Here is a 15,675-nt window from a genome sequence, read left to right on the forward strand (position 1 = left end):
TTGCAAGCAAGAGTTCATGATCAGATGTTTTTTTCACTAAGGACTCTTCTGCAAAAGCTACCACAGCTCCCAGGAAAAGCAAGTTCCCAAGCGGGTGTGGACACAAGCTGTTCTGAGAATTAATGACATCAACAGTCAGTTAGAGATTCAGAACTAGTTCAAAGCAGGTTCAAAGCAGGGATGAAACCAGGACTTCCATGTGGAAAAACTTGTAATAAAGGACCAATGGAAAGAAAATATCATGGAGATGATGAAGGGCACAAAAAAAGTCATGAAAGGGATTTTTGACAGGCTGATGGTTGAATCATTTGAGCAAAGCAGTGCATAGCACTGAAAGGCTGAGAGCTGGAGTTGTTCAGCCTGGAGGAGGATCCAAGGAGACCTTAGTGTTTACTTTCAGTACCTGAAGGCAGTGTACAAAAAGCTGGAGAGGGGCTTTGGACAAGGGCTTGGAGTGATAGAACAAGGGGAATGGCTTCATATTGTCAGAGGGCAGGCTTAGATTAGTTATTAGGAAGAAATTCTTCCATGTGAGGCCCTGGCACAGGTTGCCCAGAGAAGCTGCGGCTGCCCCTGGATCCCTGGAAGCGTTCAAGGACAGTTTGGACAGGGCTTGGAGCAACCTGGGCTAGTGGAAGGTGTCCCTGGGCACTGGATGGTCTTTAGACTCCCTTCCAGCTGAACCCATTCTGTGACTCTGTGATTCCCCACGCATCTCAGATGTCACTTTGACTAAAAAGATGTCTATGAATTTGAGTGAGACTCATCATTGTAAAAACAGATGTAAAAGCAAATGTTGCTATAAAGGAAGTTCTGAAGGAGTCAGTTAATCTGACCTGTGTTCCAAGCCAACTACAAAAACAGGGGGGTCAGGTCTCATGAGAATTTCTTTTTGCACAAGGATTAACAAGGATTTTTTTGAAGGAAGTCACAGCCTCCAAGTTTATTTAGGTTCTCTGATGGAGTCACAGCAGACATGTGGACAGGGGTGTCTGGTAAGTTTATAAAATGCTTTTGCCCTAGTTAAGGTGCTCACTCTGTCTCCAGCCTGGACAAAGTGCTCAGAGAAACAGCAGTACGGGAAATTAAGTGCAGGATGTTTGATGTGGAACGATCAGGGAGTCAAAGTGCTGGACTGTATCAAGAGAGATGCCATGAACCTAAGCCAGGCTGAAGGCCACTACTTAGAAAGCAGCATGTGAGAAAGGGGGTTGAGGCAAAGAGGGACATTTGGCAAACAACACACGAAACAGGGAAAGACACTGACTGATAACACCAGAAAAGCCACCTCCACATGGCAGCAGCACAACAGTCAAACATGCATTTCCCTGTGGGTATTAAAGGAGTTGCACTGCAAAAGAACTTTCACACAGAAATGAAACAGAAAACTCAGGTCTGGGACCACTGAGGGAACCAGTGGGCAGGGAATCACAAACCAGCTGGAGCACTGAAGTGCAACCCACCAGCTATGGTAGTCATATGGTAATATGGTGATGGTAGAGAGGGAAAAGTTTCATGGGAGGAGCTGGAAGAGGGCCCTGTGCTGCATCTGCAGACCTGCAGGGAAGACTCTCCCAGGGACATGATGTGGTGCAAGAAAAAGTGCAGAGATATCTACTGGAAATTTGGACAAACAGGCTGGGGGAGGCTGGCTGTCCACGGGTTGTAGGTTAGCCCAGGGTGATGCAGTGGGTGAGGCACTGAGGAGGGGCTGTGAAAGGACAGGCCAGAGTGGATGAAGTCATTGAGAAAAAAGCTTTGGACAAATTCTTTCTGTATCCTGTCTTTGGGACAGAAAGCTGGAGCTGCAAGAAAATACAATAAGACATAGACATGGGCAGATGTGGGATTGAAGAGAGAGGACTGTGCTGGACACAGGCCCAGGCTTCAGGCTGGAGCAACAGGAAAATTCCTAGGGTTGTTACTAGTGACTGAAGTGGCCTGGTGGGTTTTTCAGAAAGGAGTCATGGGACAAAAAAATCCAAAGGGTCTTGGAATTTTTTACTGTTTTACCACCTGGACACGAAGACTAACTATTCCACATCCAACAAATCTGTCTGATCTGACAGGTTCTGAAAGAACATGGCTCTTGACCACCTGCTCTGGGTGGATTCCTACACTACTTAAGTAGAGACCCATTTATTCTTGGATACTGTTGTTTGGCTTTTTTCCCAGAAACTTACCTGGGGGTCCCCACTGGCTTTTCGGAGGCTCACATGACCAGAGTCAAGCTGGTGTACAGGAGTCCCAGAAATGTAGTAGCCATTCACTATAAGAACAGATGGAGAGTCATCAGACTAGCTGCTGGTAGCAAATAAAAAACTGCACATTTTAAAAACTAACCCCCTAACTGAATATGCAGATACACATCACAGTGCCTTTTCTGATTCAATAGTGTTCACTGCCTCCAGCCTCAGAAACAATGGATGCTTCCCCCCATCCCAACAGGCTGGCAGTGTGAGCCAGACAGACCCCAGAACCAGACTCTGCAGAAGTTCAGCCCATGGGCCCACTCTGCTCTCAGGACCTGCAGTGGGCTCTTATCAGGAGTTATGACAGGAGTTACTGAGCTGGAAAAAGCCAAGAAAAAACCACCTCCAGACTCAAACCAGTTCCCATAGCAAAATGATGTGTTTGAACAAATGGGGTATGTTGCATTGTTTTTGTGTAGCCATGTTTTGGTAGGGGGTGCTACAGAGATGTTCTCTCTGAGGAGCTGAGGACCCATGGAGAGAGGAGTCCACACTGGAGATGGTTTGCTGGCAGGACTTGTGACCCATGGGAGACCAATGCTGGAGCAGCCTGTTCCTGAAGGACTGACCCCATGGGAAGGACCCATGCTGGAGCAGCCTGTTTTGGGAGGACTGCATCCTGTGGGGACCAATTTGTGAAGAACTGTAGCCTCTCGCTTTGGAGAAGTTTGTGGAAGACTGTCTTCTGTGGGAGGGACCCCACGTTGGAGCAGGGAAGGGTATGAGTCCTCCTCTCCCCGAGGAGGAAGGAGCAGAGAAAATGTGTGATGAACACATCCCCCATTCCCCAACCCCTTGCACCACTGGGAGGGGAGAAAGGAGAGAATTCAGGAGTGAGGTCGAGCCCAGGAAGCAGGGAGGGCTGTGGGTGAGGTGTTTTAGGATTTAGTTTTATTTCTCATTACACTAGTCTGACTTGATTGGTAATAAATAAAATATTTTCCTGAGTGGAGTCTGTTTTGCCCATGACAGTAATGGGTGAATGATCTTTCCCTGGTCTTATCCCGACCGACAAGCCTTTCCTCGTAGTTTTCTCCCCCATCCAGCTGAGGAGCAGAGTGACAGAGTAGTTTGTTGGCACCTGGCATCCATAAAAGGCACTGGCTTAATGGAGTTGGGTTTTCATGTCGAGAAGGCAAGCCTTGTAAGATGTTTATGTTTCATGTATGCAGCTGTAGGTTGCCATTTATTTTTTAATATACTGAGCAAAGAATAATGCTCAAACCACAGTTAAAACAAAATACTCAACTACATTACAAATCCTTTGTTCACAACAAACTGCACAATCTGCAAGCAGACTTTCCACTCAGATCTGCTGATAAAGAGGGACATCAGTTTGAAAATTTCTATGGAAAACATCCTCTCACTTGCATTATTTACAGTCAGCTGGCAGCAATGGCCTTTCCATTTAACATTTTTTATTCTAGAGTAACTTCTGCTTTGCTTTGTCATTCTGCAGTACCCAGAGCTTTTCAGTACAGTTATGAACCCAATTCTGTTACTTGATTTCCTGCAATCTCAAGTCAGAACAGAGGTGATGTGGTCAGCCCTGTAGCTACCACATGCTAAAACACTTCACTGTACATGGAAGAGCATCAGTCAGCCCATGTGGCTCTGCTGCTTTTCAATTTCCCTGCCCCATCAGAAAGCAGGACTGGGAAGGGGCTTGTTGGGCCACCTTTTGCCTCTGTGTTCCCAGGAGGAGCCACCTCAGCTCTTGAGCAGACACTTCAGACACCCAGCCAGAAGATGGACTGGCAGGGAAACAGAAGTCAGAAGGGAAAGCTCCACCACGTTTGCTCTGCTACACTCTCATGACCATGTAGCCTGGTGAAGAGAAGGGTCCAGGGAGAACTTAGAGCCCCTTCCAGTACTGAAAGAGGCTACAAGAGAGCTGGAGAGGGACTTCGGACAAGGGCCTGCAATGATAGGACAAGGGAGAATGGCTTTAAGCTGAAGGAGGGTAGATATTAGGAAAAAATTCTTGGCTGTGAGGTGCTAAGGCCCTGGCACAGGCTGCCTAGAGACACTGAAGCTGCCCCACCTCTGGAAGTGTCCAAGGCCAGGTTGGAGGGGACTCGGAGGAACTGGTCTAGTGATAGGTGTCCCTGCCCATGGCAGAGGGGTAGAAAAAGATGGTCTTTCAGGTCTCTTTCAGCCCAAACCAGTCAATGATTCTATATGTACATCAAGTCTATATCCCACTGTATCACAGCATTTTCTTTTGCTTTGCTGAAGAGGAGAAAAGCAGATTCACATATTGCAGTGGTCAAGCACAGCATCAAACAGTACCTGCAGAACTCTTCTGTGACACAGGGCTCTTTGGAGTCCCAGGCACACTGCTTGGCCGCTCCCACGTTGTTTCTGTTGAAGGGAAACATTCGTGTAAGGGTGATGGAGGTCTTGCACACATAGCAGAGTGATGACAATTACGTACCCCTGAATCTGACCCTTCATGTCCTCTGAACCGGGCTCTCACCCTGAGAGGAGGATGCTGGCACCTCCCTGCACTTCCTATCTCCTCTCATTTCTTCCTGCTGTAGCTGCCAGTTGGGATGGGTGGAGACAGAGCAGATTGGAAGCTGCATCACTGGTTCTTCCAGTGTAGGAATGCCCAGGGCAGGTCACTGCCTGGAAGCACTTACCCGACCTGCACTGACAGCCTTTCCAAGTGGAGTTAAACCCAGCCCAGAGTGAGCCCTGCCTGCAGCCCACAGCAGCATCGTGATGTGTGGCTGCAGCAGCCGCAGCACAGCCGGCCTGGTCCTCAGCCTGGGCATGGGGATCAAGCAGTGGCACTGCCTCTGCCTGCTCTCCAAATGAAAGGCAGCTGTGAGTGACTCACAGATGTGGTTTCACTGACATACACACATGCCGAGGTGCTTTCCCCCCAAAAAAACTATTTCCCTGGCAAATTTCCTTTTTTCCAACCCAGGTCATTTAGCAGCTGGGATATGCAAACGTCTGTCACACCAGTTGCAACACTGCAAAGACTGCTGCTGCTTTCCCTGCTCAGTTGCCTCTACAGATTAACCATTCTGCTTGTTTGCTCACTAAATGGAAGATTATTTTTGACCACACTCTAAAGACAGAAGATTTAATCGCAAATCTTTGTAAAAGTTCTGAACAGCAGACAGTGGAGTGAGAGCAGTAACTGCTGCAGAAGTCCAACTATAAAGTCCAAGGCACCATTCCTTTTGAATTAACATATCAGTTCCAAATCAACTACACTATACTGACTGCCAGATGTATCAAATAAGAAAATAAGGAAGTTATTGTAATCAAGTCCAACGACTACTTTGGCCACTTCATTTTAAACATTTGATTCCCCAAATCTGAACCAACAACCATATAACCCTGCCAAAGCCTGAAATCCTGCATCTCTCTGTCAGTATTCTGGATGGCCATGGTCAACTGGTGATGGAGCAGGGGGGGCTGAGAGCTGTTAGTTTAGGGCTAGCAGTCAGACCCTCCCTCAGGGTACATAAGGCCTCCTGTTCTGGGTCAGGGCTCCAAAAAGGGAGCTTCAAGAACCATAAAAGGCCCATTTTTACATATACATTCATGAACATATGTATATACATATATGTATATATATGCTTATATGTGTATATATCTACATGTATGAATGTATGTACATACCTAACAATGTCCTCAAGGGTTGCATTAGGTTCCTTATTTCAGGAAAGGAGTCAGGATAGAGATCTCAAATGGAAGCAGGTGCCTTCCCCCCCACCTGTGATGCTCTGAGACACACGCACAGCCCCCCCCTCACCTCCTCCCCAGGTCACAGCACACACACAGCCACAGCTTGCAAAGAAAAATACTTTGAGCTCTTTTTTCCCCTTGCAAGTACAAAACCTGGTGAACTAGAAGCTTTGATGAATCACAAGGGAATATTTAAATTTTGGTCTGTTTTTGTGAATTGGGTAGGAAGTAAATAAATTCCATGCCAGGTCAATGAGGAAGAATTGGACTGTGTTTTAACTAAAGAGAAGTAAAATTAAATGCTAAGAATTGTCTTTTATGAGTCAGCTTGTCTTGCCTTAAAATCCACAAGTGCATGGTTAAATAATTACAAATTCTAATTTACATTTATTGTAATGCAAAGGTAAACAATGCAGTATGCTACCCATGTTTCTCATAGATTTTTTTTTCCAGTGTAAATTGTTGATTAACGAGTAGTTACAATAAATGAGTTGACTTGAAGACAACTGTTTTAAAGACTGGTTTTTGGAGATCTGTGGGGAAGGGCTGTGATGCCCACTGATGCTGTGCCCCAGTGCAGTTAGTGAAGCAATGTGTTTTTGTCAGCACTGACTTTGACATTAGCAGTAAAGAAAGTTACTTTCATATCTGGTTTGGGGCTTTTATGCAAGCGTATCTGTCTACAGTGTTTTTGTGACCGTACAGATGAGTGTACCTAAAATCCTACCAAATATATTTGAAATGTAATTAATCAATTAAAATTACCAGCTCTTTCTTGTAACTGATCTCTGCATTGCCTGCTCGCTGCTGTGCAGCTGCTGTGCCTCTTTCTTCCCCTCTGCCACACAGAACGCCCAGATACATAATGTGAGGGCAGAAATTTCATCCATGAAAGAGCAGTGCCCAGTGGTTAGCAGATTTGTGAATTCAGCATCTTGACAAATATTCCAAAATAAAGTGATCATGGAGTTAAGCATGTTAAAAATAAAACAAAGTGCTATAAAATGCATAAAATAGAAATAACATCTTTTATTGGGTAGGAAAAGAGGGAGAGCATTTTAACTCCATTTATTTTGGGTGCTAGGAGAAAAAAAAGTCCACTTCTGTGCACAGAGTAACAGGGATTATTTCAGCAACCTAAGCAGGGATAGGAACGAATCTAGATCAGGACTGCACTGATGGAATGCCATCTACTGGAAGCAACTAAATTTACCAAGGTAAAACTGCAACATTACAAACTTCTCTGCATCTTAGTCATGACTAGAAGTGAGAGTGGGGATTAGAATTGAGTGGAGGAATGACTTTTTTCCACAGCGACACAGAAAAGGCTTGTTGTGAGATAATGCACTGTCTGATACAACCAAGGCAGAGTGCCATCGTGGAACCTTTGATCCTGGTGCTTGAAAATCTGAAGACTACATGTAACCCTGTGGTAAAACAACGTTCATAGCTATTAGGAATAGATTCAATATTGGCCTGGAATTTTATATCCCACCCAATTTCCCAGAGAGAATGCTGGAGTCAAGCTAAAGCCTTGCACTCTAAGAGCACAATTTAGCACTGGCAGAACAATATCAACAAGTTCTGTCCTCCCTAATCAGCCACATGTTAATTAGTTCATTTACTCAGTGAGGGAAAGGAATGACTAGTAGCTTCTTTGTCACCCTCTGGACTGGGAAGGAGGTCTGTGAACAAAAAGAAGTCCTACACCCCTGGGAGATATTCAAGGCCAGGGCTTGGAGCCATCTGGTCTAGTGCAAGGTGTCCCTGCCCATGAGACACCTGCAGCTGTCCCCTGCAGGGGATGGTACAAGGTGCCTTCCAAACCAAACCATTCCACACTTCTATGGAATTAGGAACTGAACAGCAAGGCAGGAGAAAACCACTTGTTCAAACTGAAATGATGTAGTAAGAGTTAAAATGGTTACATGATCCAAGCTATACTTGCCAATGGAACCAGAGAGGGTTTTCACAGATGTGGTTAAACATTTCCTACCAAAGGAAAGTGAAAACCTTTGGTGTTTGGGGGAAAAAAATTCACTTTGCATCTCTTTGGCAGAATGAGAAATGGCATGATGTGTCAGGCCTTCAGAGCCACACATTTTGGGATGTCCTATTAGTCAAGAAACACAGTTTGTGACGAGGTCTTGAGGCAGATGATTTTTGGGATCAAAGTGTAGCAATTGAAGAAGAAATTTTTTGTCCTCTTTCCATGAATCCAGCAGCACTCTGAGGTCAAAGCCGCTGCATTCCAGTCTGAAACGCAACATCAGCCAAACATCATGGCTTTATGTTCTAGCACAATCCCTCACAAGTGTGCTTATATTTCTTTCAGGAATGGATTTAGTACCTCTTCCATGGTGTCATGTGTAGTTATATTTTAGGAGCTAAATGGTCCTCAAGTTTCATTGTCTAAACTACAAGAATGTGGCAGATCAAGCCAGAGGACCTCTGGGTCTGCTTACTGTGCAGACCTTTCCTGGTCTTAAGGATCTGTAGCAGCTGCCATGTGTCACTCAGCTCTTGGTGCTAACTCATGTCTTTGTAAATAGGTTTGGAGTTTGTTTTGGCTTTAAGAGCAATAAATTTGTGATGCTGAGCAGTTCCAAACCCAGTTTCTGCCCTGAATAATCTGAAGCTATGCAGGCTGCCCGGGCCAAGGATGAACATGCACAGACAAGGATCAATAACAGCAACAAAACATGTCCCTCCTCCATGCCACAAGAAGAAACCCCGCAAATGTCTCCCAAACTGTTCATGAAAACAAGAAGAACTAGAAGTCACATTTGCAGAAGGGTAGAACAAGTCCCCACAGTCTTACCTCATCTCTTTTGGATTCTCTTTGCTCTTGCCAATGGCAGAGAGGAAACACCTGTATGTGCAATTTGCAAACCTTCCATAGCCTTCCTCTTCTTCTCCACTGCATCTCCATAGGCTCTCAGCAAGATCTGGGGCCTGCCTGATTGCTTGGCCCTGTGAGTCAGAGGGGAGGGCAAACAGCCCTGCTTTGGAAAGGTTTCCTTTAACAGCACAGTACCACACTCCCAGCCCAAACCTCCCACCCGCCTGGAGCCACGACACTCCCAACCTCACCTCCCAGCCAGGAGCAGAGACCTGTCAGGGGTCTTGCACCTCATATCCCCTTTCTGGCGAAGATCTTCCCCACATTTGTGATAAACTGGTGTTTCATGGCACTTCATCTCTTGATATTGTGTGTGGGAGAAAAGAGCCCAAAGAATGGCCAGGGGAGTGTGGGGGTTTGGGCATGTGAGGAGGGAACATCACTTGCAGTACCCTGAGATTGATGTGAACCATACAAAACTTTTGAAGCAGAGGAGAGTACAATGAAAATGTTTTCCTCTTATTCTAGATGATGAGTAGCACAAGGAGATTTTGTTTCTTGGAATGAAGAGGTCTCACCTCTGCATCAGTTCACAGAACTGACTCAGACCAGAACTGACCTGCAGACCCTAAAATATACCATATGGGATTTAGTACTGCAGGGTTCACTCGACCAAAATGTGGGAGCACATTTTTGTCTCACAGCAATGCCAGAGCTGAGAGCATTGGAGCATTAAGATGTTGCAAGCTCAACTATTCTTTCCTAAGACACATAATATTTAGCCATTGTAATCACATAAAGAGGATTGAGAAGCACCAGGTGCAAAGGAAACCTCCCTACTGCACCACTGCAAGCTAGACCTCAATCAAGAATATGCAAACAATTTTCATAATGTTGCATTTCACTGGGTGATTGGAGGAAGATGACAGGAGAATTTTCTGCTCTGTGATCACTATTTGCATTTTCACTGGTGCTGTTGGGAGTGGAAAAGGCAGTTGAGTGAATGTTCAGAGAGTGGTCAGTTCTCCAGATGAAGTACATCCATCCTGGCAGCCCAAGCACAGCCTGGAATGGTTCTAGCTAAGGATGGCACTAAGGCTATTATTTGCAGTTGGTCATTTTGTAACTAATTCCAACCTTTACCAACCGAATCTTGAGCTCTTTATTTTCAGAGAATAAACAAGATATTTTATCTTTGCTTGGTTAGAAAGTGACCTCAAAGTGAGCTGAAAGCCATTTCATTGAGAGAGATGACCCAATAATTTGGCTAGTCTGGCATATTCCTGGAGTTTCTGCCCAGCCCACCTGAGAGCTGGGGTGTGAGTGTCAGCCCAGGGCTCAACAAAGGCAGATGCCTTACAGGGGCTCTCTCTGTGAAGAAAACCAGTGTTGCAGTGCTGAAAAGCAGTGAAGAAGTTCATCACGTGCAGACAATTCTTGACTCTTTTGGATTATTTGCTGGACCCAACATAGGAGATCAGTGGGTGGAAGGAATACAACCACAACCTACTCTCTGTCTAATATTTTCTGTCTCTCTCAGTCTAATATTTTCTATCTCTCTCAGTCAGTTAAGGAGCTTGGAAGGATTTGGTCTGCATGCTGGTGGGTTTTTTTCATGCCTCACCAGCTACAGTCAACCCCTACTCCAACTAAACTTATGATCTGCAGCTCAGAGTAAGTCATCTATGGAGACACAAAAGAGGCTTTCTTATTACATGTTTTTTCTCATACAGATAAAACTACTAGTGGTGGTTTCCCTCTGCTACAGGATGCCCTATATAATAACCTGTCCTGGTAAAGTGGCCTAAAACCTTGTAGAACGAAGTGTATCTCAGAAAGTGCTGGAAATAGCATTATTATCACTGCTAAGTCTGCAATAAAGGGCTTGCTTTTGTCACACAATGTTTGTAAAAAGAAGGGTATGGCACAGGTCCCAGTAATCGTTTTGAAAGATCAACTGAGGGCTCTTGCCATCAGGTTTTCCCATGCAACAAGCACCTCTACGTTCAACATACAGACAGAAGAATTCCAGAACTCTTGGATGGTGCCTGTCTCCATGATGTGTCCTTCAGGACTGAGGTTAAAAGCTGTATGGCAGCCTCAGTCTCTTTTTTACTGAACTGCCTGTGGGATGGAACTGTATTTCAATTCTGACACTGCAACTCCTGCTCAACTAGTTCATGTACTACCTGGTACTCTGCTTTCAGCACTTGTGAGCTTGACAGTCATGTTTGATGCAGATGCAGAGAGATTTGCATCTGTCACTTCTGTCTGCTTTTCTTGTCTCTTTTCAGTAGGTGAAAGGATGGAGGTAAAGGCCAGGGTCCTGGGAGGGCCATGTGTGTGAGGCCACCGTGCAGATGACTGTGTTGCAGTTCAGAGGCTCAGGCATGAGCTGGTTGTTTGGGCCCTTTGAGCTGATACAGCTATAGGTGACCCACATGAGATTCACTACTGCAGGGCTCACTGGACCAAAATGTGGGAGCACAAGGATGAAGGAGCTGCTGTGCTGAATCAGGAAGGTCCTTGGCCTCTAATAGAGAATCTCAAAACATGCAGAAGTCCCTCTGAGTCTCCGTGGGTATTCTCTGACCCAGTGAGTGTCCTAATGGCAACAGTGTCACATACAAGCTGACCACAACCACTGTTACCTGTCCAAGCCAGGCACTGCTCATGACAGCAGCCATCAACAAGGAAGAAGGAGGATGAAGATTGGTGGAGTTTCCAGCTGTGGATTCCCATGGGCCTTAGACATATCAGCACTTAACCACTCAGACCAGGATGTTTTAGCAGATACTAGTTTGGGAAATTTTGGTACTGTTTAGGGAAATTTATTAGCAAGACAAAGACAGCACTATGCTGAATGGAAAGAACTTCCCTGGAAGTGTTTAAGGCCAGGCTGGATGTGGTCCTGAGCAAGCTGGTGTAGTGGGTGGCATCCCTGGCCATGGCAGGAGATTTGGAATGAGATCCCTTTAAGGTCCCTTCAAACCCTCACCTTTCTGTGATTCTATGATGATGATAACCCAGCTGCTCACCAGCCATAGGATGTCAGGAACTTCAGTGAAGAAGGGTGAAGGGTAAATCAAGATAGGATGGAAAGGGTACCCAGGAGTGGAGAAACAGAGGAGCTGACTGGTGATACCAGGAGGACACTATGTAATACATATTTTCAGGCAGATCACGAAAATCTTCCTAAAACTCTGAATTGCTGGACTTCAGATTCTTTTCAAGGAAATGACCACTTTCAGCTCCACATTTCAGGATTGCCCCAAAACTTACTGTTGCAGGTGGTATTTTACTAATGATGTTTGTCATGATGAGAATATGTGGACCCTAATTAGAATCAAGACAATGTGAAAGCAGAATTCCTGCTTTACAGGAGACAGCAAACTGTTTAGTAAATGGGAAAGACCTAACACCACAAACGAGAAAAGGCTGGAAATAAGAACACACCATGTAAGGTTGATAGCTGTGAAAGCAAGGTGGCAGCAAGCCACACACACACACACTTGTGTCATAAGTACATAAATCATCTTTAATGAGATGGACAAGGTAGCTGGAGTGCTATTGTTTGACTAATGCAAGAGGTATTACAGCTGCAGCCCATCACAGAATTTCTTCATCACAATCAAATATTTTCCTGATGAATCTACCACCCACACACAATTGTAAACCCCTCCCACAGACACTGAGCAACTTGTTAACCACATAGTAGCTGTGCATTCTGGGCATGTGGTACTTTGAACTCAGCATGGCAGTGTGATCCTAGGGCTCCCCTTTCAGAAAACACACAAAGGGCACCCCTGCCAAGCAGGCTGAAAGCTTTTTCTTGTTCTCTTACAATCCAGGTCATCTGCAGTATCATCTGCTCTGTCCTCTCCCTTCAGCCTTACAACAGTCTCACATCTGAAAAGAGGATTAATGGGGTGTCAAAGCAGAGGAGATTGCTCACCCCAGCTTTCCTAAAGATGGGGAAGTATTGTCCATGCTCAGAAGATGGTTTTAAGAGGCTATGTGAAGCACACAATTCTTTACACCTTTCAGAGACGGGATAGCATCTCCACCTTCTCACCTCGACTGCTTCCCACCTTCTTTGCCTTTCTACCTGTCCTACCCCAGGTCTTTATGTCCTTCCCATCACTTGTGCCCACACTCATGTCTCCTCTCAGTTTCAGTCACTACAAAGAACTACAACTATTGTCAATAAGGAAATGTCATACTAGGGAGTTACTTCTGAAATATGTTTCAGATGATGTCAGTGTAACCCTGAGAAAGGGGAGAGGCTCTGCAGGAAGTTGCCAGCAGTCCTGACACTACCTGAACCAGATATGAAGCCCTGTAAGGAAATGCAGGCAGGGGAGAGCAGTGCTATTTTTATTGCTTTGGGCTAGAAGCCCACTGCCAGACCCCCCCAAACAGCAGCAGGCAAATAAGCATAGTTATTTGACAGGAACTGGCAGGTAAGAGATTTCCAGGGCAGAAATGATTTCACCTTACTGGCACCTACCTCCAAAAGAGCCACAGATTGTCCAGATGTGCTCAGGGTTGAATGCAGATGTCCACACTCTATCTGCCCTCTCTCCTAGATAGGATTTCTTCCTGTTCACAATCTTCCCATCAGCTCACTACATGAAAGGTTTTGAAAACTTCCCAAACAGCGATTTTGCAACACAGAACAGCCTGAGGACATTTATTTCTTGAAATTCCAGCAGAACAACAAAGCTTCTCACTGACTTGCTGCAATGGTACCTGTCTTGGAAGGGGACGAACAGGGACAGCCCCCTGCACAGCCAGACACAGGCAATCTCAGCTGGACGGTGACAGGGACACGGGCCCTGAGGGGCCCACAGCACTTGACATGAACACCAATTGGCTTTTCTTTAGGGAGATCACACACTACACCACCTCACCAGAGTCACAGGCAGAGATGGAGGAGTGTGCAGAAAGCACTGGGACATTTATCAAGGACTCAAGATAGCTCACCTGAAATTTGAAGGTCACAAGAAAACTGGCAGCTACTGGAGGCCTTATTTCACAATAGTTCAAACAGGTCAACAACAGGCCTGACCTGAGAGCCCAAGGAGAGGGTGGTAGGCAGCTGGCCTCGAGGGACGAAGCCCACCACTGTCTGCCAGGGTAAAGCCAACATAAAGGGCAGCAAAGTTCTCATGAGGGAGGAATAACAAATAGCCTGTGTTCATATTTTTCCTGAGGCAAGTAGGGGAATTCAGTGGGCAGCCAGGCTGGTTCAGAGGAAGCATGGGAGCTGTGCATAAGGGTGACTTACATTCTCTCCAGTCCTTCTGTGCTTTTTTTCCCCTTGCCTGAAAACAGGACCCCTAACCCCACATCTACCTGAGATTTGTACATCTCAGGATGTACAAATCCCCTTCTCCATCAGTCCATCAGCTACCATCACCTCCAGCTGCCAACATGCTCCTCCAATCTTGGGAAACAGGAACAGCCACCCCTAAAAACCCCTCTTGGCCACGGGAAGGAGTCAGCCACGGAGGGGTGAGCTGCACACCATCCTCCTCTCACCCAGAGTCACCAGCACCATGGCTAAAGCCAAGAATTCCTCTGCAGGACAGCAGGAGCTTCAGGAGATGGGGACAAGGGGGTCAAGCTGCTTACACACTTCAAACACCCAATTCCTCTTCCCTTGGTGATGCAGTGGATGTGGGAAAACATGGACTGAGCACATGTTCTAGAGGGCTTATGGCAATGCAAGGTGCTGTGTGCCTGTGGGTGATGCTGTGGCTGGAGAAAGAAGGGAAGCATGAACTTGGAGAGAGCCAAACACTGGCTAGGAGGAGATTTTAACATCTAAAACTTGATGGGTAAAATAGCTAAGGCAGAGTAGTATTATTCCCTCCTCAGAGTAACTACTGGTCTCCCATTCATTGCTATAGGAGAAGAAAAGTATCACCCCTCTCTCTGCTCTCTGCTCAAACAAACTGCACACAAAATGCCTTTCTGCAGTTTGGCACAGCTCAGACCTAGCAGTTCCTATCACATAGAGAAGCCTTCTGTAGGGCTGACAGCCTTGTAACACTGAACTGCAGCTCTGGCCAGCTCTAAGCTGTGGCTACCTTGAATGAGGCCAAATGTGCTATGGGGAAGGTGGTCTCCTCCCTGGGACATCCCTGAGGCTGTACTGGCAGAGCTTGCCTCTCCTTACCATTGCCCCCTGCCAGACTCCTTAGGTCATTATTAGGACTTGTGCAATGCAGATATCTAAAGACATATTTCTTTCCTCAATCATTACAGTGCCAGCAGGTCATTCTTCTGGTATTTCCTACACCTGTCAAGACTTCCTGCTTCTGGATAAACACTTTTGCCCTGGTCTTTACTGTGTAAAACAGAAATTTTTGCCTGTGAGGGTGGTGAAGCCCTGGCACAGGTTGCCCAGAGAAGCTGTGGCTGCTCCATCCCTGGAAGGGTTCAAGGACGGGTTGGACAGGGCTTGGAGCAATCTGGTCTAGTGGAAGTTATCCTTGCCCATGGCAGCAGGTGGGAATGGGATGTTCTTTATGGTCCCTTCCAACTGAAACCATCCTGCGATTCTATGATTCTGTGATTTGCAGAATGTTGGCCTGGCCTTCCAGCTCCTGCTGTTCAGGTAGCCCCCAGGAACACTGCAGCTTTCCAGACACTGAACCTCCCCCAAAGACATGCCCCTCTTCTGAAGTGGGAGTACATGTGCAGATGTGTGGATGCATGAACATACAGCTGGAGGAATTCAGTGTAGAAATGGAGTGTGGTATTTTACAGGTGTCCTATTCGTTCTACACACTGATGGGGAAGAAAGCCAGGGTGGATATTTTGGATATGAAGAGAGGTGTGTTCACCATATGACCTGACATGAAG

At 46.0% G+C, this 15,675-nt stretch overlaps 1 protein-coding gene across 1 annotated transcript in view; it reads right to left on the reverse strand.

The window, feature by feature from the left end:
* Positions 1 to 15,675, reverse strand: part of GAS7 (growth arrest specific 7) — a 91,590-nt gene that overhangs the window by 33,576 nt on the left and 42,339 nt on the right. Inside the window, exons 3-4 of the mRNA XM_027899716.1 lie at positions 4,545 to 4,616; positions 2,184 to 2,269 (exon numbers count right to left, since the gene is read on the reverse strand). Coding sequence (XP_027755517.1) covers positions 2,184 to 2,269; positions 4,545 to 4,616 — 158 coding nt within the window. The remainder of the gene's footprint in view (positions 1 to 2,183; positions 2,270 to 4,544; positions 4,617 to 15,675) is intronic.

This window comes from Empidonax traillii, unplaced genomic scaffold (assembly GCF_003031625.1).
Source record: "Empidonax traillii isolate 1590-97213 ecotype Southwest subspecies unplaced genomic scaffold, ASM303162v1 scaffold685:size505991, whole genome shotgun sequence".
Lineage (NCBI taxonomy): Eukaryota > Metazoa > Chordata > Aves > Passeriformes > Tyrannidae > Empidonax > Empidonax traillii.